General features: G+C 43.6%; 1 protein-coding gene across 1 annotated transcript in view; it reads right to left on the minus strand.

Annotated features, from left to right (window-relative positions):
* The window catches only part of SPPL3 (signal peptide peptidase like 3), a 149,738-nt gene extending 122,352 nt beyond the window's left edge, over positions 1-27,386 (minus strand). The window contains exon 1 of the mRNA XM_021007924.2: positions 27,007-27,386. Coding sequence (XP_020863583.1) covers positions 27,007-27,029 — 23 coding nt within the window. The 5' untranslated portion in view covers positions 27,030-27,386. The remainder of the gene's footprint in view (positions 1-27,006) is intronic.
* Positions 27,387-27,982: the final 596 nt, after the last annotated feature.

Raw genomic sequence — 27,982 nt, forward strand, 5'->3', positions numbered from 1 at the left:
TTTAGCAAAGATACTGGAGTGGTTTGCCATTTCTTTCTCCAGTGAGTTAAGGCAAACAGAGGTTAAGTGACTTGCTCAGGGTCACATAGCTACTAAGTATTTCAGGCTGAATTAACTTAAAAAAAATTTTAAGTTTTAAAAAAAGACTTTAAAAAATGCTAAAAATTGTTTTTACACATAACTGGGGGGGAAATATTATTTTAAAAAATACTTTCCCAGTGTACTCCAGCCATTTTAACAATGACCCATCCTCAAGTCTTTGTTGTTTAGAATAGCTTATCACAGTTCTCTGCTAGGAAAGGGGGCCTGGGTTACTCCTAAATGGTAGATTCATAAGGTGCCTGAGCTTTGCTTATTCTAAAGTGCTAAAATGTTCTAATTCTCTTTGTTTATTCCTGAATATAAAACCTGCTAACACAAATATTCTGGAACCATTCAATCAGTGTACAGAGTTGGAGAAACTGGTTGTCTCTTGAGCAAATCTTACCATTCTACGGCATGTCCCAAATCCCCAAAGAAACTTGGGTGGCTATGTCACAGACTGTCAAATGACCTTTCAACAGTCTTTATTTTAACATCAGTAAATAGGTTTGCTCCTTAATGGGCTGCCTTTCTCTTCGCTTGATCCAGCAATGGACCATTATAATATCTACGGTGGCAGCATTCTGATCAACGCACATGTAATCCTCGCCTTGCCCTCTCCAGCCCTGCCCCACTCGATAACCCCAGTGATCCCCTATCACCTTCAGGATCAAACACAAAATCCTCTACTTGGCTTTTAAATGCCTTAGCTCACCCCATCCCTACTGCTTTCCAGCCTTCCTACACCTTCCTCTGCTTCATATACTTGACAGTCCAGCAGAGTGTATGCTGTTCCTTGCAGGAGATGCTCCATCTCCAGACTCAGTGCCTTTTCCCTGGCTGTCTCCCATTCCTGTAATGCCCTCCCTCCTATCCTGGTTTCAAGTCTTCAAGTCTCAGCTAAAATCTCACTTTCTGCACAGAGCCTTTCCTCAGTTCCCCTTGATCTAATGTAGGTGTCTTCCTTCTGAGATTATCTGAATCCTTAGCACTTAGCACAGTACCTGGCACACAGCAGGTGCTCAATAAATGTTTTTTGTCTTAACACGCACACCAGTATATTGCAGCACACATCTGGAGAACCACTGCTCCGGGTGGTTGTTAAGGACCAAGAAAGCTGACTCATCTTAATCTGTCTTTTCCTACATTTTAAAACAAACTTCTCTAAACTACATAGTTTAGGAGGCAGCTAGGTGGCCCAGTGGATAGAGCATAGGCCCTGGAATCAGGAGGACTTCGAGTGCAAATCCAGCCTTAGACACTTAACTAGCTGTGTGATCCTAGGCAAGTCACTTAACCCTGATTTTGCCTCCCCCCCCAAAAAAAATTCTGTATGGTTCCCTGTTTCACTGCAGGGTGGGGTAGGGGGAATCTATGGCTCCACAAATGCTATTAGCTCCTTTTGGTCCCAAGGCCCATTTTATGTCTTTTCATTCACAGTGCTAGCATAGCAATGAATACATAATTAGAGCTCACCAAATGAGAGATTTCAGCTCCCACTTCGGGTCACTGGTACCATGTTCTACCCAACTAAGCTAATCATCCACTAATAACACAAGTCCTGTACGACTGCTGAAAGTGAGTCTCTGCTTAGACAAGTCTAAATGACTATCTATCTATCTGTCCAACCGAAAGATCCCTGGATCGAATTCACACTAAATAAACCCAGTGATGCACACAAGCATGCCAAAAATGCTGGTTCTCCTCAATTAACTTGAAAGGAGAACTACCAACTAACGGAAATACTAGATTCCCTGAAAACAGAAGCCCTAGAATACAGGGCATTCCTCACAACCACTTTATACGGTAGTTTAGCATGAGCATCATTATCCCCAGTTTACAGACAGGAAAATGAAAGACGCTTAGAGTGGAGTAGTTAGGAGTGGGGAAAGGCAAGGAAATTGCTCCTTTGCGACAGGAGTCTTGCCTCCTGGAAGTGTCACATTCCCCTAAAAGTATTACATCATCTTTTGCAAGCAGATAAAACCATGAGATACCTGAGAGAGAAATTAAAGACAACACCGAAGGTGACATCCTTTCCCTTGGGGCAGGCGGCCCGCCGCGCACTTAGCGGGATAAGTCTTGGCTGATGAACGAATGGGAGACTAAATTTTAGGTGACAAATGTCTGGCAAGTGTACTGTACTCACACCGTACTGGAAGTCACCACACAACTCTATACGCACGCTTTCCGGCAAATCTTAAAAAAAAAAAGAAAGAAAACCTAACCATCATAACCAAAATTTGACACAAAAACTAAAAGGACAAAGTAACTCACTTTAATTTTTATTTCAGTTCCAAATTTTCTCCCTCCCACTTGCTCCTCCCCCACCCACTGAGAAGGCAAGAAATGATACCGTTATACAGATGAAGTAATGCAAAACATATTTCTGTATTAGCCATGTTGCAGAAGAAGGGGGGGGGGAATCTGCTTCAATCTGCACAGAGAGTCCGTCAACATTACGCATCCTTTAGAGTCGTCCTACATCACTGTACTGATCAAAACAGCTAAGTGTTTCACAGTCTGCCACCGTTACAATGTTGCTATTACTATAACCCTGTTCTCAGGATTTTGCTCACTTTACTTTGAATCAGTCCAAACAGGTCTTCCCAAGTTTTTCTGAAACTATCTTCCTTCATCGTTTCTTACATCAGATTAGTATTACATCACATTCACATACCTGAACTTGTTCATTCATTTTCCAGTGAGTATCCATCCCCTCAGTTTTTAATTCTTTTTTGTACATCTGGGTCCTTTTTCCTTTGCACTTCTTGATGTATAGACCTAGCAGGCGTATTGCTGGGTCAAAGGGGTATGTACAGTCGAGCAGACCGCTGGGCATAGTTACAAATTGTTCTCTAGAATGGGTGGACTGACTGACAGCTCCACCAACAGTGCATTAGTATACCTATTTTCCCACATCTACTCCAGCATTGGTCATCTTCCTTTTCTATCATCTTAGTGGATCTGACAGGTGTAAAGTGGTACCTCAGAAGCAACTTAATTTCTAAACATAAGCCAAATAAACAGGCAACTTTGAAGAGAACCAATTGCTTTCTCAGTTGTCTGGTATTTTTTCCTTATCTCTCAGATTCCATCAAATACCTCATTTAGCACGTTGCATGCTGGTTCTAACTACCTCACCTTAAGATCTGTGAACGCCTTCTGAAACGACTGAGGCAGTGACAAGGATTTCTAACGCCAAGTAGAAGCTTCCAGTTAGGCAAGGTAGAAGCAGTGATAAAGTAGCAGCAGAGCAATGGAGGGCTTCCTAGACTGCTCCTTGCTAAATTTTCATAAAACTGCCCTCCTGATTCTCCTCCTACCTGTCTGACCCAACTCCTTAGTCTTTTTTGCTGGATCTTCATTCCAAAGCATTTCCCCCCAAATATGTGTGTATCCCAAGACTCTGTCCTGGGGTCCTCTTCTCTTTGTACATTTTCTCACTCGGTGATCTCATCAGTTTCTAAGTTTTGTGACCTCTATGAAGCTGATGTCAGATTTCTATATCCAGCTCAAGTATCTCTCCTGAGCTACAGACCTATATTACCAACTACCTATTATCAGACATTTCAAACTGGATGCTGGCAGTCACCTTGAATTCATTATGTCCAAATCAGAATGCATTATCTCTCCAACAATCCACCCTTCTTTCAAACTTCCCCGTTACAGTCAAGGGTATCACCATCCTTCTAGTCACCCAGGTTTGAAACTTTAGCATTGTCCCTGACTCCTCACTCTCATACACCCCACATATCCAATCAGTTGTCAAATCTTGTGATTTCTCTATCTATAATATCTCTTGAATATGATCTCTCCTCACCATTCATATAGCCACCACCCTAGTTCCGGCTCTCATCACCTCCTACCTGGACTACTGAAACAGCCTCCTTTTGGTACTCTTAACTCATCTCTCCTCACTCCAATCCATTCTCCACCAAGCCACTCAAATGATGTGCCTCAAGTAATAGATCTAGGCATTTCACTCTCCCCCACCTTCCTCAATACATTCCAATGTCTCCCCATTACTGCACCACTAGGACCGAGTATAAACTCCTGTGTCTGGCACCGAAAGCTCTTCCTTCCTCCTCCATGCCCGACAACTGGACCAAAATGGCACTCCAGCTCCCGTTTCTGGGTCTTTGCTCTGGCTCTCCTCTCTCATTCACCTCCACTGCACCCCATGCCCAAAATGGTCTTCCTTTTCACCTGTACCTCTTGGAATCCCTGGTTTCCTTCAAGACTCTGTCTTTTGATGGTCTCTCCAAAATGCTAATGCCTTCCTATCCAAGGTGTCTGACACTGCCTCTCTAACTAGAGGGCAAGCTCCTTGAGGAGCTACAATCAGAAGCAGGCTTTATTTGTACTTACTGTATCTCAAATTCAGATAGTGAATACCTCAGGATAAAAGCTTAACTGCTGATTTTGTCTCTGAATGCCCAGCACTTAACAGAGGATCTGGCACTCAATAAATGTTTGATTGTTTTGAACTAAGCTGAGAAGTTCCTGGTTCAAGCTGGGCACTGCAGAAACTCACGTCTGGAGCAGCAGAGTGGCTGTGGCAGGATGACTTAGCAGTACCTAGCTTCATCTGAGTTCCTAATGAGTACTATGAGAAATCCTGATGTCCAGCCCTGAGCAATGCTGTGATTCTGGAGCTACAGGGTAGAACCTAAAGAGGTAAGCCTCACCAGACAGGTCAGCTCTTAAGTTCTTTTCCCATGTGAAGGGCTTTAACCTTAAGGCAGCAATATAAGTCTAGAACAGAGATTCCCAAACTTATTTGGCCTACTGCTCCCCGCCCCCCCAAAAAATTACTCAGCACCCCCCCGGACATCTTTCTTTAACCTTTTAGTGGTTTTTTAAAAATTTGCTTGTCATTTCAAAAAAATACAAAACTTTTTAAATGACATCTTAAATTTAACAATTTATTGTAAATTTGTGAGTTTCTTTCTGCATTAAAATTTTGATGGTGCAATATTACATCATGTAACCATATAGTAACGTAGTGTAAACAAGTCATTACACACATATTCCTGCTGATGCATGTTGGACTTCTGGACAATTCGAGACATGCTCACCTGCCAACACCTGCTTGTTAAGACCTGTTGGCAGACTTGATCACTGATCAGTTACAACTTGCATTTTGTGTGTTTATTTGGAAAATAATGTAATCACCACGACTTCAGCTCTGTTATACAACAGATGAAACATGTACGAATCATTTTTCAAAAATGTCCTCTCTTCTTTCCTTATGCTTCCACCAACCCCTTGTTTTTATTCAATGCTCCCCAACTGCACTTGAGGGTACTCCGGCCCCCTCCCCCATTGTTCTATCACCTCCCAGCATCACCTACTGTGGGAACCTATGGTAGAACTGCATAAGTTCTTGGGGAAACTGAGACTCACCAAAAGGGAAAGTTTTCTAGCATCTTTTTAAAAAAGTTTTTGTTGGGTAAAATAAAATTATTCTATGGTTTCTGCCTTGGCAGGTTTAGTTGCTTACAAGGGAACTGTATATGAGCTTTGGGAGAGAGCCAGAAATAAGCCAAATTCAGATGTTCCCAGAAAGCCTTCTAAGTTGGGGCAGAGTCACAGAGACTCTTCAAGTTTTCAAGACTGAATCTATACATGTACACAACATCTGCAACTGCTACAGCGCTCCATGCGGACGCCTGACATGTCTCTGCACTACTTCAGATGAAGGGTGTTCTTCCTTTCCAGGTGCAAAATGTGATCTCTGACTGAAGGTGCCAATGGGGAACTGCTCTGAAGAACTTCCAACACTGAGAGTTCTTTTGTTCAAAACAATTCAATATTTCAAGGACCTTTGATTTTGTCACTGTCTCCTCTTCATTGATACAGATGAGTTCTCTGTGCCTTAGTAATCAATCACCACCTAGTTATTAAGTGCATGCCATGTTCCAGGACCTGGAACATTCAAAGAGTTCACATGCTAACACGGAAGAGAACATGTAAGTATATTTAGGGACATCTAAGATACAAGACAGCCTTAGAGGGAAAGGTCTAGAAGGTGGGGGTATCAGAAAGGCCTCCCTCCTACAGAAAATGGTATTTTAACTGACTCTTACAGGAAGCCAAAGAAGCTAAGAGGCTGAAGTAAAGGCACAGACAATGTCAGGCATGGAAGAGAGCCAAGGCAAAGGCAGAGAGACAGGAGACGGAAGAACAGCAAGTTGGCCAATGTGGCTATATCACACTGCATGTGGAGAAAGGTAGGGAGGGTCCAGGTTGTGAAGGGCTTTAAGTGACAAAGGACTTTATATTTGATCCTGGAGGTAGGAGGGAGCCCCTGGAGCTCACTGAGCAGGGAAGTAACCAAGGTACAACTGTACTATAGGTAGAGTTACTTTGGTAGATGTTTGGAGGATGGAACAGTAGGACAAGGAAACTACCTAGGAAGCTAAAACAACAGTCCATGCAAGAGGTGATGTGAGCCTGTATTTGGGAGGCAGCTGTGTGACTAAAGAGAAAGGTTCCTGCACAAAACACTTGAGGGGAGACAGAGGCATCAAGACGACACCCAAGGGGCAGCTAGGTGGTGCCTTGGATAGAGCACCAGCCCTGGAGTCAGGAGGACCTGAGTTTAAAACTGGCCTCTGACACAACACTTACTAGCTGTGTGACTCCAGGCAAGTCACTTAATCCCAACTGCCTCACCAAAAAAAAAAAAAAAAGAAAAAGAAAAAAATGACACCCAGGCTGGGGACTTGGATAAATGGGAGGATGACAATGCCTTCCAGAGGAATTTGGGGAAGTTCAGAAGAGAGAAGGCTAGACAGTGTTTATATGTTGCTGTTAAGACAATTTTAACCCCTCATATCCAATCTGGTGTTGAATGTTTCCAAATTTAGCTACCTGGTCCTCCAACACCAGACCCACCATCTGTCATCCAGCCCCAACAGAACACATTAAAGTCACGGGCAGTAACATGAAGGAAGGGGCCGCTCCAAATGGCACAGTGAGTTGTGAAAGTGTTTAAACAGCAATTACAATCATACGAACTAAAGGTTCAAAGCAACTCAATGCCCAAACATGAGCCCAATAATTAGTTCAAATCTCAAAAATCAAAAGAACTTACCCAAAGAAAGAAAATGAATAAGAGAGAACTAAAGAACTAAGGCTGACCAACTGCCCATCCAATTTTCTAAAAATATACAGAATCCCACGTACATAATGCAGCAAAAATTTGGGTCAGCGAATCCTCAGACATGAGGCATAGAAACAAACAAAAAAATGTAAGTTACGTTCAAAAGACAGTGCTAGACCAGTTTGGCTAGATTAGAGGGTTCTAGGCAAGCAAATGAAAGTTTCTTAAGAGGTCTGAATGACTGCTTTATGTAAATGTCTGACAACCGAAAGTAGTCTTTATTTGTATTTAATCTATCTCAAAAGGCTAAGAGCTTAAAAGGGACTTTCTCATCATCATGAGATGGCACTCATACTTTGCCCTGACAGTTCTTGGCAGGGGAGAAATAGAAACACAAAAGCCAGACCCTACCTTTTAGGAGCTCTTTCAATTTAACTCTGTCCCAAGATAAACATTATCAGAACTATAATTATTCCTTCAAGCACAAACCTCCCTCAATATCTAACTGCCTCGATATCTAACCGAACTTCAATAACCACCTCTCACTCTCTAGTTCTAAAAAATACAAAAATATATTTTTATAATTTTTTTATGCGAAGGAATACCAAAATCCCACTCGTGGCAAAAATCAAAAATTTCCCCCTAACCTTTCAACTAGAGTAAGAACCAAAAGTAATCGCTAAGGTAAAATATTCCATCTTATAAAATGTACTGACACCTCTTAATAGCTATAACTACTGACAGTCTCATTGGACACTGGACCTTTTCCAATGCTACTCCTACTAGCTACTGATACACTTTCTGACTTGGGAGTCCTTTAGTTTCATTCTTCAGGTGGATCTTACATTATCAATAATTTAAAAAAACTTTCAAGAAAAAATTGCTGCGCCCAGGGAGAGAGCCCCAAATGGAAAAGCATTTGCACAGGCTCCCGACACCTGGGTGACAGCCCCAGCTCTGTCCCTAACTAGCCATGTGACCTCAGCAGATGAATCTCAAACATCCTTCCAGCTCTGGGATTCTAGGAAAGGAGGATGAAGCTGTTTTCTTCACAAAATCTGATCTTCCTAGTTCTGCATTCTTACAGACAATACAGGTCTAACTTGGGAGTGGGCAATGTTATCATTTTAAAGCGCTGATGTAATGAGGAAAGGAAAGCTGCCTAGGGGCAGCTAGGTGGCACAGTGGATACAGCACCGGCCTTGAAGTCAGGAGGACCTGAGTTCAAATCCGGCCTCAGACCCAACACTTGACACTTACTAGCTGTGTGACCCTGGGCAAGTCACTTAACCCCAACTGCCTAAAAAATAAAATAAAATAAAATAAATTTTAAAAAGGAGAGCTTAACGTTTACATGACAGACTAAACTACTTCATAAAAACCATGAAAAACCCAAACACACAATTTTAATTTTTGTCAAAGTTGGTATAGTTATCTCTCTTGATGCCATATGTTTTCGTGTCCAGAAGTCAGTCATGTGAGATTGATAAGCATTTAGTCCTCACCTGCTATGTGCCAGGTACTGCACTAAGTGCTGGGGATCCAAAAAAGGGCAGAAGACAGTCCCTGCTCCCAAGGAGCTCCCAGTCTAATGGCAGAGAACATGCAAACAATTACGTGCCCACAAAACACACACGGGACAAACTGGAGGTGATCAACAGAGGGAAGGCACTAGCCCAAGGAGGGATCAGGAAAGGCTTTTTGTAAAAGATGGGAAGCTAGCAGGTGGAGGCGAGGAGGGAGAACATTCCAGGCTCAGAAAACAGCCCATGAAAACCCAGAGTCAGGAGATGGAATGTCTTGTGCCCAAAAGAGCAAAGAGGCAAATAGCATTTGATCAGAGGGTGCAAGAAGGGAATAAAGAGTAAGAAGACTGGAGTGGTAGGAAGGGGCCAGGGTAGGAAAGACATCACCACAAATAGCCTATGTCCTAGTGAATAAAGCGCATTTCCAAATAACAATTATACTCTCATCAACTGTTTCAGAAAAACAAAAGAGGCATCCTCATTGCTAGGTAGCCTGATTTTTATTCACTCAGATCTGCTTCACACATGCTGCACCACCCTTTGCTTTCTCTACCTTGCAAAAGATTCCTGGCTACTGCATTGTTGGGAAGCAATCAGGGTCAATCACAATTTGATGTTTGAAGCCATATATTAATAACCAATTATGAAATTAAGACTAAGGCTTTTCCCCCTTCTATTTTTCAGAAATCTGCCCCAGTAGGTTATGCAGCCAGTATGGATTAACTTTCTTCTCAATCTAGTTCAGAGTTTGGGAAGTTCAGGCTGGGGGTGGTCCGGGTAGAGAGAAGTATGAGTGACTCACTTACAAGTCCCAGCTTCCAGTTCCTCCTTAGAATAGGTCCACCTCTCATTATAACAGTCATTCCTCTCCTTGTTAAACAATCAGAGCCCACTGCCAACTGTGGGCAACATCCACTCTTCCAAGGGCACATAGGCATCAATAGGCATCCATGATCTGTCTTTGGGTCAGGAGAGATGGCCAAAAGATCATCCCTTTATTAATTATTCACTAGTTATAATTAATAAAATGATTAATTACATAGAAATTATGTCTCAAACTTTTTATACGTCACAGAAGTATGGAAAGGCTTCACAGCAAAACCATCCTGTTAGAATCATAACATAACCTCTACATAAAAACTGAGCTCCTTACAGATTTGGTAGAAGAGCAATACAAGGTAAAGACAATGTGACTGGTGAGGCAGGAGAATTCAACTTAAAAGAGAGGAGAAAAGATAAAATGGTTGCTAAGTACACCACTAGAAACATTTATGGTGACAAAGTCTGTCTTTCTTCCTGGACTCTCCATAAATTACAATCACTAATAATATAAAACAGCTTAGGGGACAGCTAGGTGGTGCAGTGGATAGAGCTCCGGCCTCGGGAGTCAGGAGGACCTGAGTTCACATTCAGCCTCAGACACTTGACACTTAACTAGCTGCGTGACCCTGGACAAATCACTTAACCCCAACAGCTGCACCAAAAAAATAAATAAAATAAATATAAAACAGCTTAGAGTACATTCAGGAACTAAAACTCCAAACTATCTTCAATGTAAATATGGGACAATAATAATCTCTAATATAGTGCTTACTATGTGGCAGGCACTGTGCCAAGAGCTTTTCGAATACAACTTCATTTTATCCCTACAACAATCCTGGTAGGTAGGTGCTAGTATTACCCTCATTTTGCAGATGAAGAAACTGAGGTAAACAGAGGTAAAGTGACTTGCCGAGGGTCCCAGAGCCTCTGAGGTCTTCCTGAGTCCAGGCTCTGAGCCCTGCTTAGCCACTGCCTAACCAAAGTGGGCCTGGTATGACATAGAAAAGCTGTAACTAGGGGCAGCTAGGTGGCACAGCGGATAGAGCACGGGCCCTGAAGTCAGGAGGACCTGAGTTCAAATCCGGCCTCAGACCCAACACTTGACACTTGACACTTACTAGCTAGCTGTGTGACCTTGGGCAAGTCACTTAACCCCAATTGCCTAAAAGCCAAAAAAAAAAAAGAAGCTATAACTAGAGTGGAAGTCACCAGAGCTTTGCTCCAGGTGCTGAAATTGAAAAGGACCCTGACCCTTCTTTCAGTTCTTCATCAGAACAGCAACAACTGTGTTTACAATCTAGTTAACAATAAGAATTCATAAAACCAAACACCAAGCAGGGGTTTCCTCTCCCTAGAGGCTACACCAAAGGTGAGCTGCTTTCCACCTCTGTTTCTCCTATTCCTCCCCAGCTCAGAACAGACCTGCTGAGCAGCTGCTTTCCCCTGCCCAATGCACAAGGGAATGTTTTGTGACACTTGCCCCAGGTGCAAAAAATTTCAGCTATGACTCTGGAAAGAAGTGAGGAATGTTTATATGTTTAAAATATCAGCAATAACTACCATTATCCTCTCCACTATAATTCAATGAATTAATTTTCTGTTTCATGATCAAAAAGTAGCACAGGATTGTACAACTCTATAAAATAGACTGGTTTCACTCCTTGTGAGAGTATTTTCTGCTTGAAATAACAGAAGAATAAAATTTGCTAAGGGCTCCTTCCTCTGACTCAAACACTCATCTCTCTTCCACCTCAGAAAAACCTTCCGCTGACTCTGATTCCTCTAAATATCATTCTTTTCTTCACTGCTGATCTTCCCAAATGAGTGGTCCATACCTGAACTCATGCCTTTGTTATGTCACCACAAATGCCCCTGGACCCTCTCTAGCATATGGCTGTTTCCCTTATTGTGACATTTGAGAGCAATTTCAATGATGACCTTGTGTGACCTTGTATCAAATAAATTCACTTCTTTGGTCTTCAGTTTTCTCATCAGCAAAATGAGATTAGAAAGCCTCGAAGGTCCCTTTTGGCTCACTCGGTGACCACACTGTATCTGCTGGGATTGCCTAGTATTCCTAACAAAACACGCTTCTAGCCAAGTCCATCTCCTCACCATCCCACAAACAGCACAGCTGCTCCCACGCCTAGTTTTTCCCCAAGTCCTACTCATTCTGGGGGCAATTCAGATTCTCCCCCCTTCATAATCCCTTCCAGACCAAAGCAGCCCAGCCCAACAGCCTTTTCTATGGACTGCTGATACACGCTATCATCACTGTCATTCATAATTGGGGTTCAGGCTGCTACATGATCATGAGGTGTATATACAGCTTGTGTTTCCAACTCCACAGGAGCCCTTAGAAGGCTGGGCCCATGCCTCACAGCTCCTGGACTTCTCAGCACACAGCACCATCACATGCAGAACAGGTTCTTAACAAATACTTGCTGACGGAAGGCATGACTACGCACTACTCAACTGACTTGATACACATTAGACTAATCACTAGGCTTTCATTAAGATTCATACTAGTCTCTAGGTTTTAGAAAACAGCACACCTGTGCATCCTTCAATTCACTCAATTAGTCCACTGATGACTGGTCCAACTGACTTGTGATCATACTGTCATGGCAGACAGCAGATGTTTAACCCTAGGGTGGAGCCAAGATGGCAGAGCAAAAGCAGTGACTTGCTTGAGCTCTCCTCCAAACCCCTCCAAATACCTATAAAAAATGGCTCTAAACAAATTCTAAAGTAGATGTTTAACCCTAAAGAGCATGGAAGTGTCCTCTACTTTCTGGCCAATGACCAGAGGCATACGCTCTGCAGGTACAAACTCATTTTAAAATCATACTTTTCAAAATACTGATTCATCTCCTGCCACTGAACCACAAAATAAAAACCCTTTAATACTTTAAAGATGTAAGGAGTCTCAACCTAGGACGCAACAGAGCTGAGGGCTGCCAGGAAGAACTTCAGGATAAGGGAGCAGCCTAGGAAGAGACCAGGCCTGAATAAAAGCCCAGAAGCCAACGAACAAGGCAGAAGCTAAAGACGGAAATCTTTTTTTGGGGGGCTAGGTAACAGGGTCCAGTGACTTGCCCAAGATCACACAGCTAGTAAATGTTAAGTGTCTGAGGCCAAATTTGAACTCAGGTCCTCCTGACTCCCGGGCCAGTGCTCCTTCCACCGCGCCACCCAGCTGCTCCCACAGATGGAAATCTTTCTTTTTTTTAATTAATTTATTTTGATTTATCAACAATCACTTCCATAAGCTTTTGAGTTTTAAATTTTTCTCCCCCTCCTTGCCCACCTCCCTCCCCAAGAAGGTATGCAATCTGATACAGGCTCTACACAAACATTCTTATTACACATATTTTCACATTAGTGATGTTGTAAGAATTAGAACCGATAGGAGGAACCACCAAAAAGAGGAAACAAAACACAACAGAAGAAAAAAAAACCAAACAAACAGTAAGCTTCGATCTGCATTCAAACTCCAAAGGTGTTTCTTTGGATGTGGACAGCATGTTCCATCATAAGGCCTGTGGAGATGTCTTAAGCTCTTGCATGCTGAGAAGGGCTACGCCTATCAATGTCAGTCATCGCACAACGTGGCAGTTACCGTGCACAATGTTCTCCTGGTTCTGCTCACTTCACTTAGCAGCATAAAGATGGAAATCTTAAGAAGCCAACTGCAGCAAGGAAAGTTTGCAAAAACACAGCACTGGGTCCAAAACCCAGCCAGGAAAAGCTAAAGGTAAAAGAATCAAGAGAGATCATTGAAGTAGCAGGAATTTGGATGTAGACAGAGAATCTTCAGAGGCTAAGGCACTGTGGCTTCCGAGTCCAAGTACACAAGTAGAGACCCTGATATTGGGCCTGCCCTTCGCTTGAGTCAGACAGCTTTTAGTGGGTTCTTTTAAGGATGCATTAGCTCGGTACCTTCAGATATTAGATAAGTGGGAGTACCCGGCTCCCACCCAACTAATACCTAGAAGGTCTCTGGTGAGTAAGAATGTTGAGACTACCAAACTGACAAGCAGTTCAGGACAATAAGATGCTTCATCATAACACAACCCCAAATCAAATACAGACAATTCTCACTTTATATAAATTTGCATAGTGCAAATTTGACTTTCCATAAAGAATTATGAAAGAAACCCGCATTCCAAAAAAACCCACCTCTATCAACTTTACTGTACCATCCTGTGCTTGCTCTGTCCCCACTCCAGCCCCTCAGCTTGGCATGGCCTCCCACCCCCATGCCAAAAAAATACTAAAGAAAAAAAAAAGAATCATCCAAGTGAAAGCAGAAGGCATGGACGCACAGAGAGACTGCCACTGCCAGATTGGAGGCTTGGTTTGAGACCTATGGGGCAAAGAACGGAGACCTCTGCCCCGCTCTGCCCACCAGCCTCGGTGTCCAGCCCCCAGGTGTCTGCCCCACAATGTGTTCCTCTCAGTTCCAGCCTGGCCTCCATACGGCTGGCCCCAGCTCCCACATTTTCTTCCTCCTGCTCTCACTGTCCTTGAACCATGTATCACTCCCTTTCCTCCACAGGCATATGACCCCCTTCCTAACTCCCTCCTTTCCCCACATTTGTGGGCAAATTCGCATTATGTATGGTTTGTGGACCAGTCCATTTATGTAAAGTGAAAACTGTCTGTACTAACTATCTTTAAGTTATCCACAGCAATATTTCCCTTACCCTAGCGTGACTAGTTGGGAAAAGTACAATGAGAATTGCTTTCAAAATAACAGCTGCAAATAGCAAAATGGGAGACTTTCTAAAATTCTCTATTTTTATCTTGTTCTGTGAACAACTTAAAATCTGGCTGTGGACCAGCTACGATTTGTGGACCTTCAGTTGAACCCACCTCACTGAACTGGATTATTTTACTATTTGAATTTCTGACATGATTAAACAAAGTGTTCCCTTTATTAGTCACAACCAATGATAACTGAACAGTCATTTACTATACCAACACTTAGAGCACTGTTTCCAGAAGAAGCTGGGTCAACCACTTTAACTGCAGGCCCATCTCATTTTCTAGTTGTGCTGTCTCAGACATACACAGTGGAGATGGCCAAGCTCCCAAAGCTGTACACCTGACTGTATGCTCTGGCATGGACCCCACGGGTGCTCTAAATCCACTTAGTCTTCCCTGTCTGGCTGCTCAGGCCAAAGACTGGAGTGGTTACAGATCTCTTCCTCGAGCCTCCGCAACATTCTGGGACTTACTCAATTGGGACAATGTCATCCACAGATTTGTCATATGGCAACACGGATCACAACAACTTCTGAACACCTGAAAATGAATATCCCACAGACGGCAGTAACACAGAGGCCACACTGCAGAGAGACAATAACAGAGTGGCTCAAGGTGGGCGTGAGAAGACTGAAACTTATAAGGAATGAGGAACTGTGAGCAGAAGCAAGAGATGCAGTCAGGAAAATGGATGAGAAGTATGGAAGATGGGCTGGCCAAGTGGCCAGGGCGACAGATGACAAGTGAACAGCCCAAATGCTCTGCTGGTTCCCTCATAACGTCAGGAGAAAATAAGAATGCTCCCCAACACACTGAGGGTCCTCCATGTGAACTCATGGGAGAAAATGGACAGGAACTACACAGGTAGGATGGCTTCTAATCGGCATCCCTGGAGTGACCATCCAGACTGAGCACATAGGTCTGTAAGCAGTTCCTGACATTCTCTTCTAAGGTCAATGACTTGTCAACTCTTTTTAAAAGCAGGCTTTTAAAACATTTTTTGTTTTTATATCTAGATTTCCTCATTTATCTCTCCTACCCCGCCCTTATAACGTTTCTTTTAAAAAGGAAAAAAAGAGAAAAAATTCAACAAAATCAATCAGTACATCAAGAAACTCATGAAATTACATGTACTGTCCAATACCTGTGGACTCTCCGCCCTTGTAAAGCAGTACCGGGAAGGGTATCTTCTCATCTCTTCTTTGAGGCCAAGTTTGTTCTTTCTTATTTCACAACATTCACCTTTTGTTGTTTTGTGATGGCTATCCTGTCCACTTAAAATGTTAGAGTCATTTGTGCAGACTAGTACACTCCAAAGCAATAGTTTCTGAAATAGGGTAACATCCACCTATAGATCAAGGAAAAACATGTGGAACAAAACGATCTTAATGTTTCCATTGAAAATTCACAGCCAGTGACATACGTGACAAACTGGATACTTTTCTGGTTACCACTTAAGTCCAACGTAATTCACCAACATGGCAAACATGGACCTTCTTTACCTCTGAGCATTTTACTCTACACTCCTCTATGCCCACACGTGTATCCATGTGATCAGGTCCAATAAAATAACCTTGTGAGCCTTGGAAAACTGTCATTTTCTGCCAGGTTTAGAATATGCAAGCCATATCCATTAGTCAGTCAACATGCATTTAAGTACCTACATGTGCCAGGCATTCCACTAAGGATTGTTGATACAAAGAAAGGCAAAAGACAATTCCTCTTCTCAAGAAACTCAAAAGTCTAACTAACCAGAGCAAAAGTTTAAAACATTTGGGCTCTATTCTTCAGAAGTATCTCAATCTGATCCTACCAGGGCGTCTGAACAGGATTGGTTCATGGGCTAACAGACTGAACCAGAGAGGCAACAATTAATTCCCAATTCCATGAGAATCAACCTTAGACTTTTTCTCTGTGGTTAGGTTTGATCACTCTAAGTCTAGTTATCACATTCTCATTTTTGGAGGAAAGGCCATAGGGGTAAGTACTACGAAAGAGGTGTTTGTAAATAAGCAAACAGATCTCTGAAGCTGCTAAAGAAATATATCTCAACTTGTTTTGTGTCCAAAACTGCAGGTTTCAAAAGCTAGTCTATTTCTCATAGTAAAAAAAAAGTAAAATTCTGTTCTTTAGTTTACTTGTTAAAGCCAATTTATTCAGGCACTAAAAAAATTCAGTGTGTAAGAAATCATAGTTGACAATTTCAACTCTATCTCTCTCTTTCCCTATCCCTCCCTCTCTCCCTTCCAGATCATTTTCATTCCATCATTTTAAAATTCCAGAAAAGAACTTTTATTTCCAAGTGCTAAAAAACTCAATTAAAAAATCTGCTCTAGAAATGGAGCTGGGAAATGTTTTTCACTTACATAAGGCTGAAGGACTGCTCAAAAACAAAATCAAGATTTTTTTTTGAACTCTGAATAAGGATTCTTTAAACTCGAAGTACAACTAAAACCATAGATATTAGGATTTTTTTCAATGAAAAGATACACTTTTAAATCTCCTAGAGCCTTACATATTGCTGAATTGCTACTACACTGGGCAGCAATTTCATCAAGATTTGGACACCATGACCAGTTAGACTAGTAGTTGTACAGAAGATGTCTTTTCAGGATAATGCTGGGTTTCTGCAGAACTGCATGAAATGAATAAAAATTATCGAAGTGAAATAAAGCCCATTAATCTTTAAATAAAAAGAAATGATACAATTTTATAACAGTTTAAAACATTTTATACCATCTTATGTTAGAGACATGGAAATCAATTTGGGGAATTACACGACATTAGGCATGCAGTTTAATTCATGGTATTACTTGACAAATTATGTACTGATATGCTGCAAATACAAGTATTTTTCACAAAGCATTTACAATAAACATTGAGGGAAGTGATTTCAATACAAATTTATGGTGCACAGCTTTGGTTAATTTTAGCTTAAATCATCTATCACTGGGAATACCACCACAGCACTGTAAATTAACTACAGGTAAAACACACTTTTAAAACTAAACTGCTGGAGTCTTAGTGTGTAAATCCAGCCTTTATCGACACTGCCAATAACACTAAAGAGTCCTCCTCCCTTCACAAAGATACTAAGTTGGATATGATAACCCTGTTTACATACACTATAGGGAATTGCGAGCCTGAGACTGACTCCTTTACAACCCTTACTCTGGAAAGCTGAAGATATCATGGAATGGTTAAGTCCAAGTATTACTGAGCTTAAAGCTGGAGTGGAACTTCCAGATCATCTAGTCCACACCCTTCATTTTACAAATGAGCAAATGGAAGCAGAGAAAGGATAAGTGCCTGGCCCAACATCCCCAAGGTAGGAAGGAGCCAGAGATAACCTAGGCCCATTGCTTCCCATCCAGGTAGGCATTATTACTACTCCTTTGTGTGGTGTTCCCTTCAGTACCACGAGTTTTTATCCTGGACTCCTCCTTTTTTCACAGATCCTGAATAAAGATTTTGGTGGTACTCTCTACAGTTACCTGCTAATGATTTTTAAACTTTTTGAGGAATGGCATTCCCCATTCTTAGGGACCCTTTAACTGTAAGTACATCACAAAGCTGAGACATTAGTAAGCAAATTCCTATTCTGGTCCAAACCTCTACTGCTACCTACTTCTCTTTAATATGAAAAAAAAATCATCTGTGATAGTATCTTCTTTCAAGTCTTATATTTATTTCTTCAATAGAAAGATAAGACAGCCTGGAAAATCCAGCAACTTATTTAAGCACTGATGCACTTAAATATTATTATAGACTTATTATACACTAATGTGTATTATTTTGGTGGGCACTGTGGGATATATGTAGAACGTATAAAATAGAAGCCCTACCCTAAAGAACTTTGCACTTCAATTGGGTAGGCAAGGCATAAACATACGCCAAAAGGGAAAAAAAGGGACATAAGCAGAGTGTACACTAAGTAAGTGGTGGGATTTTGGGGAGAGAGAAATCTTTTACAACTTGACCTCGGTTTAGATCCCCACTGTACCACTTAACTTACTGCCTTTCCACACCTCAGTTTCTTCATCAGTAACTCTCATAAGGGGGTTGGCTGGATTCAGTGATTTCTAAGGTTCTTTTGAGCTCAAAGGACCTATGACAGCTTGAAAATCGTATAGGCAGCTGGTAGAAGAAAAGTGTAATAACCTGAGGGTCAGTAGAGCCTCCGTTGAGAATCCAACTGTGTGACACTGGACAGATAATAGCATCAATCAAGCAATGAACACTTACTATATATCAGACAGTGCTAAATGCTGAGAAAACAAAGAAAGGCAGAACGAGTCGGTCCTCAAAGAACTTACATGTCATTAGTCAATAAATATTTATTAAAAATAGTTCACATTTCCTTTAAAGTTTGTAAAAAACTTTATAAATATTATCTTATTTTATCCTAACACCCTTGGGAAGTGGGTGCTTTATTATCCCCATTTTACAGATGAGGAAACTGAGAAAGACAGAGGTTAAGTGACTTGCCCAGTTTCACACACCCATTAATATCAGTGTTTGAGGTCCTGTTGCTCTATCTGTTGTGCCACCTAGTGAACTTTATTAAGCACTTTTGTACCATGTGCGAAGTACTGTGTTAAAGCAATGGGAATACAAAGACAAGAAAAACAGGGTAGCTGCCCTCAAGAAGCTCACATTCTAATGGGGCAGACGACAAATGAACATACAAGATAACTATAGAGGAGACAGACAAAAAGTAATCTCAGTAGGAAGGCATCAGCAGTGGGGAGGATTAAAAATCCCTTCTGCAGAAGATGAGATTTGAACTTAGTCTTGGAAGCCAGCAGTGGGCAGGCATTCTATGCATGGAGGATGTGGAGGACAGTCAGTAAAAAGACACAGAGTCCAGGAGATGAGCACGGAAGGGAAGAAAGCGAGGGTAGCTACCAAATCTGGTCCCAGGAGTAGTAGGATCACAGATTCAGTGCTGAAAAGTACCTTCAAGGTAATTAACTCCAACACCCTTATTTTACAGATAAGGAAACAAGAATTCAGCCAGTCATCCAATGAACACTGACTCACAGCCTACTACTACAGGACTCTATAACCTTTCACATGCACAACAGGCATCATCATGCTTGCCTTCTTAATGGATAGGGAAGGGAGAATTTTGCAACTCAAAATTTTAAAAAGAATGGAAAAAAAATTGAAAAACCAATCTAGAAGATGATGACATATACTTCATGTAAGAGAGGAGGGAGGGTGCTAACAAAAATGGATATGTGGTCATTACATGGGATGTTGTGGCCTAATTATTTTTCTTGTCACAAGGTAGAGTCCAAACAAAAATAAAGAGAAGGTTTTTGCTCTGGGAGGGGGGATGGCTTTTCCCCTGAAATAACTGTAGATATGAAGACAAAAGGCATCAATAAGACACACTGGAGACAACTCATCCCTCAAAAAAAAAAAAATTGAGCCTACTATGAGCCAGGCCCTGTGCCAAGCCCTAGAGATTAAAAAAAAAAAAAGGCAAAAGTCAGTCTCTGCCCTCACAAGAGCTCGAAATTGAAAGGGGAGACAACAAGCAAACAAATATTTACAAACAACCTATATAAAAGATAAATAAGGAAAAATTAATAGAAGGCAGTCACTAGAATTAAGAGGGGCTGGGGAAGACTTCCTGTAGAAGATGGGATTTTAATTGGGATTTAAAGGAAGACAGTAGGTGGAGACAGAAGAGAGTGTATCAGAGGCATGGGGGAATAGGCAGAGAAAATGACCAGAACCAAGAAATAGAGTGTCTTGTTCATGGAAGAGCCACGAAGCCAGTATCATTGGATCAAAGAGTACAGAGGAGTAAGGTTTTATAAGACTGGAAAGGTAGGCATGGGCTAGGTAATGAAGGGCTTTGAACGACACACAAAGAATTCTGTATTGGGAAGGAGTTTAATATGGTTGGACCTGGGTTTCAGGAAAATGACTTCATTGGTTGAATGGAGGAGAGACTGGAGTGAGGAGGAAGTTTAAAGAGAAAAATAATAAGTTATGTTTTGGACATAATGAGTTTAAAATGTCTGAGACATCCAGTTCAAGATGTCTGAAAGGCAGTTGGGAGATGTGAGAGTGGAAATCAGCAGAGATGTTAGGACAGGATAGGTAGATTTAAAAATCATCAGCACAAAGATGGCAATTAAATCCAGGGGAACTGATGAGATCACCAAGTAGCAAATAGGGAGAAGAGAAAAGGATCCAGGTCAGAACCCTGTGAGGGCATGATCTGGATGAGGATCCAGAAAAGGAGGCAGAGAAGAAGCAGTCAGACAGGTAGGAGGAGAACCAGGACAGAATAATGTCCCAAAAACCTACAGAAAGAAAGTATCAAGGAGAAGATGGTGACAGTGTCAAAGGCTGCAAGGAGTTTGAGCAGAATGAGGATTTCGAAGAGGCCACTGGATTTGACAATTAAGAAATCACTGGTAACTTTAGAGAGCAGTTTTTGGTGGAATGATGAAGTCAGAAGCCAATCACAAGGGGCTGAAAAGAGAAAAAGCGGAGGCACCTATTGTTGGTGTCCTTTTAGGAGTGTAGCTGCACAAGGCAGAAGAGATATAAGATGGAACCATCAAGTGAGGGTTTTGAGAATGAGGGAGAGCCAGAAAAGTTAAGTCATAGATAGATCAAAGGAAGGTCATAAGTAATGAGTGACTTACGTGGGGTCACAACTTCTTGGAGCCTCAATTTCCTGATAAAAATGAGGATAGTAATACCTGTACCACCTACTAAACAGGACTGTTTTAAGAATCAAATGAAATGTATGTAAAGCACTTTGAAAATCTTGGGCATGCTATGTCAGCTATGGACATTTTTTACATGATGATAGGGAATGAATTTCTGGATGAGAAGAGGCTCTCCACCAAGGAGGGTCAGCATCTTCTGGGCAGTTTACAGACTTAGAAAGTTGCCTGTGGGCCTGCCCAGGGCACTAGAATTATCATTATTATGAAACTATGGCTAGGGATGGCTTTGGAGAGGAAGTGAGAGCAGTCTGGAAGGACAGGTAGGATTCTGATAGGCAGGAAGGGAGTGGAAGTGTAATGGAGCTGGCAAGAGTATTCTAAACCAAGGGACGAGCTACACAATTAAAGCAGTGTTTCTGGAATTAAGGAGCAATATTCAGAATTAACTGGAGGAGGTAACTGGGAGCCCAAACAGGTAGCTGTTGCTCTAGTTAAGGCATGAGGTCAACAAGGGTCTGAAACAAGATGCTGGCAACAAGAATAAAAATCACAGATTTGAGAAACAAAAGGAAAGAAGAATGGGTAGGATCTGAAGACTGATTCGACATGATGACGGAGGCAGGAGGAGTCAGATCAAGCTTGGAGCTGGAACCACTATCTCAACAGGCTCCACGTTTTTTTCTAGACTCTGAGCTAAGAATCATCACTTAAGCGGCCCAACAATGGCACCTGCCTGGCCCAATGTGCTTTTCTTCACTCTGCTATGTATTTCTAATACAGGGAACCCAAGTAAGTTCTGAGGACGTGATTGAGAAAAAAGGGCAAAAAAGATCAACATATCTTATGGCATCAATAACAAAACTTCAGCTTAAAAACCACCCTGCAATCTTTGCTACTCCCTGCTTCACATTATGGGCAGATATTTCAGTCATATTTTGTGCGCCGGAACATGGCTTTTGTAAAAATCCTAAATAAACACACGCATCAATGTATTCCTTTGTTAATTTAAAAAAGAATAAGTGTCTCCATTAGGATTTTTGTTCGGGCCCCATACTAGCCCCCAGTTGCCTCCAGAGGCAACTCATTCCAATTTGGAATAGTTCTCTACTGTTAGAAAGTTTTTTCTTAAGTTACTTCAGTCTAAACAAAATAACAAAAGCAAGAGTACCAAGATCTGATTGGAGAAGCTGTCTTATTTCCCCTTCAATCTACTCTATATCTAAATGGACCACTCTCTTCCAGAATAAAATTACTTTCCCCTTCTCAAACTCTCCCTAAAGCAAGGAAAGGTGGTTCACCTGGCTTCCCTGAATGCAAAGCAAAGGGAAGAACCCGAGAGGTCAACAAAGTCCTGGAGCAGGTGTACTCAAACCTCAAGGCATATTTTAAACAATCATTAATGTGTATGACACTCCCTCAAATAACAGAAAGGTGCCTTAATTTACAAAGAAACTATAAGATCACTTGGACAACTCACATAACCTTTGGGCCTCAGTTTCCTCATCTGTGAAACAAAGGGGTTGGATCAGATCACCTCTCTAAGGTCCTTCCAGTTCTAAATCTATGATTAAGATCATTTACCAAACTGAAATTGTCATTTTCCCAACTTCTTGCAAGTGACATTCTCTGAATTTTTTTCTCAGTCTTATTATTGATCCAGAATCTCTGTACAGCAGAACCAAAAGGCAATAAATGACCATCTAGAAATTTCTGCTGGGTCAAGCAGTTTGTAAACAATGGTCTATCATACTTCTCTGTGCTAGAGTCTCCCAACAATCACAATGCTTATCACATCACTCTTTATTACCCCTTCTCAATACAGAAAACTGTAGTCTTTTTTTCCCCTCTGCCTGTACCCCACACATCATCTTGGGCTTCACGGACAGCTCAATAAAGCCAAAGTCACTCCTAAATTACCAAATTTCTTTAAACCAATTCAAAATGTTTATCTTCCCGAAAGCCACCCCTGTTCACCAAAAATGAGATTTTCCCCTTCAGGCAAAACAAAAACATTCACTCTCAACCCCACAAAATTATCCTCTTCTCTATTTCAAACATCCCTCCCATCATGACTTCCCCCTTGAATCAATGATTTCAATTCCTAGACCCTTTCCAGTAAGAGAGGTATATTCAGTCCTTACAATAACTAAAAACCATTAAAACCATTAAAACCTAAAACAAAACCCTTTCATTTAGCTCTAGTAACACTACCTTGCAATATTCAAAAGCTTTTAGATATTATTTCATTTGATCCTTACAACAACTGTGCGAATAGGTAGAGCAAATACTATTACCTCGACTTGACAATTGAGGAAAACTAAGGCTCAGAGGCTAAATAACTTGGCAGAAGTCACATGACTAAGTGGCAGTTACAAGCAGAACCGAGGCTTTCTAGGGCCCTGTTCTTTTCACTCTATTACCCTATCACCCACTTTGGAGCAGGCAAGATTGCTCTGTGGTCTGGGAATCAGAAAGCCAGGTCTGTGGTTCTGGCATTCATTCATTAACTTGCTGAGTGATCCTGGGCGGGTCACTTTGTTTCTTTGACTTTAGATTTCCTCTTTTGTTAAATGGGGATAATACTGGCACTACCCACCTCACGGGGTTACTAGAAAAGTACCCTGAAAACCTTAAAGTGCTATAAAAATGAGCTCTTATTATCATTTCCTGAGAATTTCTTAAGAATATTGTTGTTACAACAACACTAATGTGGAAATATGTTTACATGATTGCACATGAATAACCTATTAGATTGCCTAACAAAATCTTGGGAAGGGGGGATAGGAGGGAGAAAAAATTTGGAACTCAAAATTTTCCTTAAAAATAAATAAATAAATGGATAGACAGACAGATAAATAAATAAATAAAGTTGAATGCTGGAAGCTTTCTTTACATGTAATTGGGGAAAAAATACTATTAAAAAAAGAATATAGCTGTTACCAAATAACATTTTCCTCAAAAGATTTATGACCACCTTCCCAATATTCTTTCCAGACTCTCTTCCAAGACTTTCACCACAATCCCTTCTCTGGATTTTTTGTACTTTTCTCCCCCAAAGCCTGATTTTGACAGTAATAGTTTTTCAAATCCCAATAGTCAGCTCCGCTCCTAAAAGAAGACTTCTCATCGTTACTCCCAAAAATACTGTTCTGAGGACTCAGGACTCAGTAAACTGTTGATCCACAAATTCTAAATGTGGTGTTTTACTTCTTTCTAGTTTCACAAATCAGATGACCCATTTTAAGAGAACAGTTAATATGACTTTATAAATCCATGGTCTTCGGGCATTAATCTGGGTTGTGTGGCCACAACCTCCCAATAACTTGTCTTCCATAAGTTTCCTAAACAATTCTCTTCTGATAAAGTTGCTAGATAATCCAGTGGAAAGATCCCCAGGTGCTGAAATCTAAGGACCTATATGTTCAAATCCCACCTGTATCTTCTATTAATGAATGAATAAAAATGCACATGCCAAGTACTGTGCTGAGCACTTTAGATACAAATACATTAAAAAAAGAGTCTCAGCTCTCAAGGTGACCATGCTCTATTTGGGGGAGACAACACATAGAAAGAGCCCAGAAGTTCTAGGGGGCTGTGGTGTGGTAGATGGCAAAGCCTAGGAGTCCTAAGTGTACACTAGCCGGGTAGATGGCAGCGACCAGGGTGTAGTGGTAGGACCGATGGTAAGGCCTTGTTCAGCTGTGTCTGATTCAGTGACCCCATATGGGGTTTTCTTGGCAAAGATCCTGGAGTGGTTTGCCATTTCCTTCTCCAGCTCATTTTACAGATGAGGAAACTGAGGCAGAGTGCAGTGACTTGCCCAGGGCCACCCAGCTAAGTAAATGTCTGAGGCAGGATTTGAACTCAGATCCTCCTGACTCCGGGCCCACTGCTCTATCCAATGCTCCCCCTCCACTTCTCTTGAGGGTTGTCACTCCCAGCCACACCGATAGGTTAGAGTCTGGGCAGCCCTGAGATCATGGAAGAGGGAAGCGTATCCCTTAAAAGATCTTAGTACCTGTCTGCCTGGGCAAGTCACTTACCTGACCAACCAGTCAAACAAGCATTTATTTCCCAAGCACTGTGCTAGGTCCTAGAGATAAATATACTGCCTGCTCACAAGGAGCTTACAACCTGTCCACCTTCCCAGGACTGTTTCCACACCTCTAAAATGAGGGCACTGGACTCGCTGCCTTCTAAGGTCTCTTCCAGCTTCCTCTCAATCTAAGATCCCATAATCTACGATCTCACAGCCATGTGCAGCTCCCCTTACAACTCCTTCTATTTCTTAATAACTGCCAAGATTTATATGGCCCATTTCTACGGTTATTCCTTGAATCTTGGGCTCCTGCCTACTTGGCCAACTCTGCCCTCAGTCCCCTACAGATCTGTGCATTGACCAACGTGACTTCTAAATTCTGACTATCACCACCTCTTCCCCATCCTAGGCTTCTATTTCCCCTGCATCCTATCACAATCCTTCTGTCTTAGAGAAACTAAATCCCTTTTGCCTAACACCCTTCCCTGTGCCACAAGCCAACCTGACCACCACCTCTTAAGTGCCACACACTAAGGTTATGTGGGTCAATAACAGTGTCAACACACTCCAAGGCACCCCAGCTCTGTGTGACCCCAGCAAATCAGTCACTGTAGAATGCTGTGGATAATACTTGGACTAGTCATCTAGCAGGACTATTTTTAAGTACTATCCAAGTATGAACTCCAGTGATTACTATTCCTATTGGGAGATTATATGCCCCCCATTCTCCATCCTCTCTTCTGCCCTACCCTAAAGTTCATTTGCTTTACTCTTTTGGGAAGCTGGGATCACTGACCATTCTTCTCTTCCTTTATTCCAAAGTAGGGAGAAGGTGCGAGGTCATTCATACCACACAGTCCCTCTACCCCTTACCATTGGTTCGAAATGGCTTTTTCACCTCCAGTTTGTGTATACATGTAGCACACAATCCAACTATGCTACAATGTTTCCCTAGCCCCTGTTCCTCTCCTCCCCATAGAATTCTAAGGCTATTCATTCCAACATGCCCCCAATTTTAACCCCAGCATCTCTACACATACAACTATACAATTCTGGTGGCTGTCCCACTTCTAATTTCAGAAAGGGTGTGTGTGTGTGTGTGTGTGTGTGTGTGTGTGTGTGTGATGTGTGAGAGAGAGAGAGAGAGAGAGAGAGAGAGAGAGAGAGAGAGAGAGAGAGAGAGAGATGCATTCTGAAACAGTCTGCCCCCTCCCGCACCTATCCTCCCTGCTCCAAAACTATTGAATACTGGGGACACAGTCACCCTAACATTACCACTGTCCTCTTCCTCTTCACATTCCCAGTACACACTCCTCCAAATCCAAAGGGAGAATTCATCCCAACACTCCCCGATAACACACTCTAGTCTTGGACACTCCCAAACCCCAAGATTGGAAGATCATCCCAATGGACGCTCCCATATAGAAAGAATGCTGTCCAGTACTTGTCCTCCCACTTCCTAACAAATGAGCCCACAGGGCTCATTTACCCTGAGACAACCCCCCCACCAAACAATAACTCTTCCTCGCACTTGTTCCACATGAGTCGAGTGACCCATAGCCTCCTCCTCGGTAACACTGTCCAGTCCTCCCCTCCTTTATCCACCAGGGTCAAGGGCCATTAGCCTCCCCAGGCTTCCTCTTCAATAACACTCTCGCTAATTCTCCCCAGAACCCAAGATCCACAGCTTATTCCTCGAACAGAGCTCTCCCCAATTCCAGCACCGCTGTCCGTCCTCCGGAACCACCGAGTCTAGGAGCCCGTCCTCCCTGACCCCCAAGCCCGGGGGGAGCGGCTCTCCTCGCCCTGTCCGCTCCTGCCTGACCCCCCCAAGAGGCCTGCTCCGGCCGGGGCCCGAGGGAGAGCCCCCGAGGGCGGCCGGGCATCACCGAGGGGGCGGCGAAAGGGCGCCCCGGCCGGACCCCTTCCCTCCCTCCCCGCCGGGCCGGGCCGCCTCACCACGAGTAGGTCTGCTCCGCCATGGCGCTCGCTGCTGCGGGCCTCGTCCTCCGGCTCCGGCTCGGGTCTGGCGCTCGCTGGGCGAAGGGCCGGGCGGGGCTGCGGGGCCGGGCCGGGCAGGCCGCGGCGGCGCGGGGCCGGGCCGGGCCTCCTCCGCCTCCTCCTTCTCTTCGGGCCTCGCTCCTCCGCTGGCCACGGGCGGCGCCGGCCTCGGGCTCTCTCTCACCGGCCTCCTCCGCGGCGGCGGCGGCTCCGCGGCGGCTCCGATCCCAACATGGCGGCTCCGCGGCGGCGGGGCCTGGGCCTCCCTCGGGTTCTCCCGGCGGCGGCGGCGGCGGCGGCGGCTGCGGGCGGAGAAGGGAGGCGGGCGGGCGGGGAGGGGCAGGCCCGCGGCGGTGGCGGCGGCGGCGCTAGAGGCTCCCTGGCTCCCTCACTGGCCCCGGGGCGCCGCGCTCGGGCGGCGGCGGCGGCGACGGCGGCCGGGGCTCATGGCCGGCTCGGGCTCGCGGCAGCAGCGGCGGCGCTCGCTCGCTCGCTCGTCCTCTCCTTCGCTCCTTCTCTGTGTCTCGGCTCCGGCGCGAGGCCGCCCCGCTCGGCTCCCCGCCCGCCCGCGAGCCTGCGAGCCTCGAGCCAGCCAGAGGCGGCGCGAGGGGGAGAGCGCGAGCCTGCGGCCTCCGCGCGCTCACGTGCCCAAAACACGCTCACGTGACGCGCCGACGCAGGCCCCGCCCCCGGGCGCCGGGCTGGCATCCCCGCCGCGGCCGCCGCCGTGGCCGTTTGTCCGTCACTCCCTCCCCCGGCGCCGCGGCGCATGAGGCTGGGGGGGCGGCGGGGGCGCGACCAGGCTCTCCCCCTCCCCGTTCCCCTCCCTTTCCCACCCTACCCCAGAACCGGAAAGAGCTCCAGGCGCCCGCAGCGAGCCCCATCCCCCATTGTCCCCCGGGGCGCTCTGGCCCCGGGCGGGGGGGGGTCTGCC

Source organism: Phascolarctos cinereus, unplaced genomic scaffold (genome assembly GCF_003287225.1).
Source record: "Phascolarctos cinereus isolate Bilbo 61053 unplaced genomic scaffold, phaCin_HiC Scaffold_4;HRSCAF=312, whole genome shotgun sequence".
In the NCBI taxonomy this organism is placed as follows: domain Eukaryota; kingdom Metazoa; phylum Chordata; class Mammalia; order Diprotodontia; family Phascolarctidae; genus Phascolarctos; species Phascolarctos cinereus.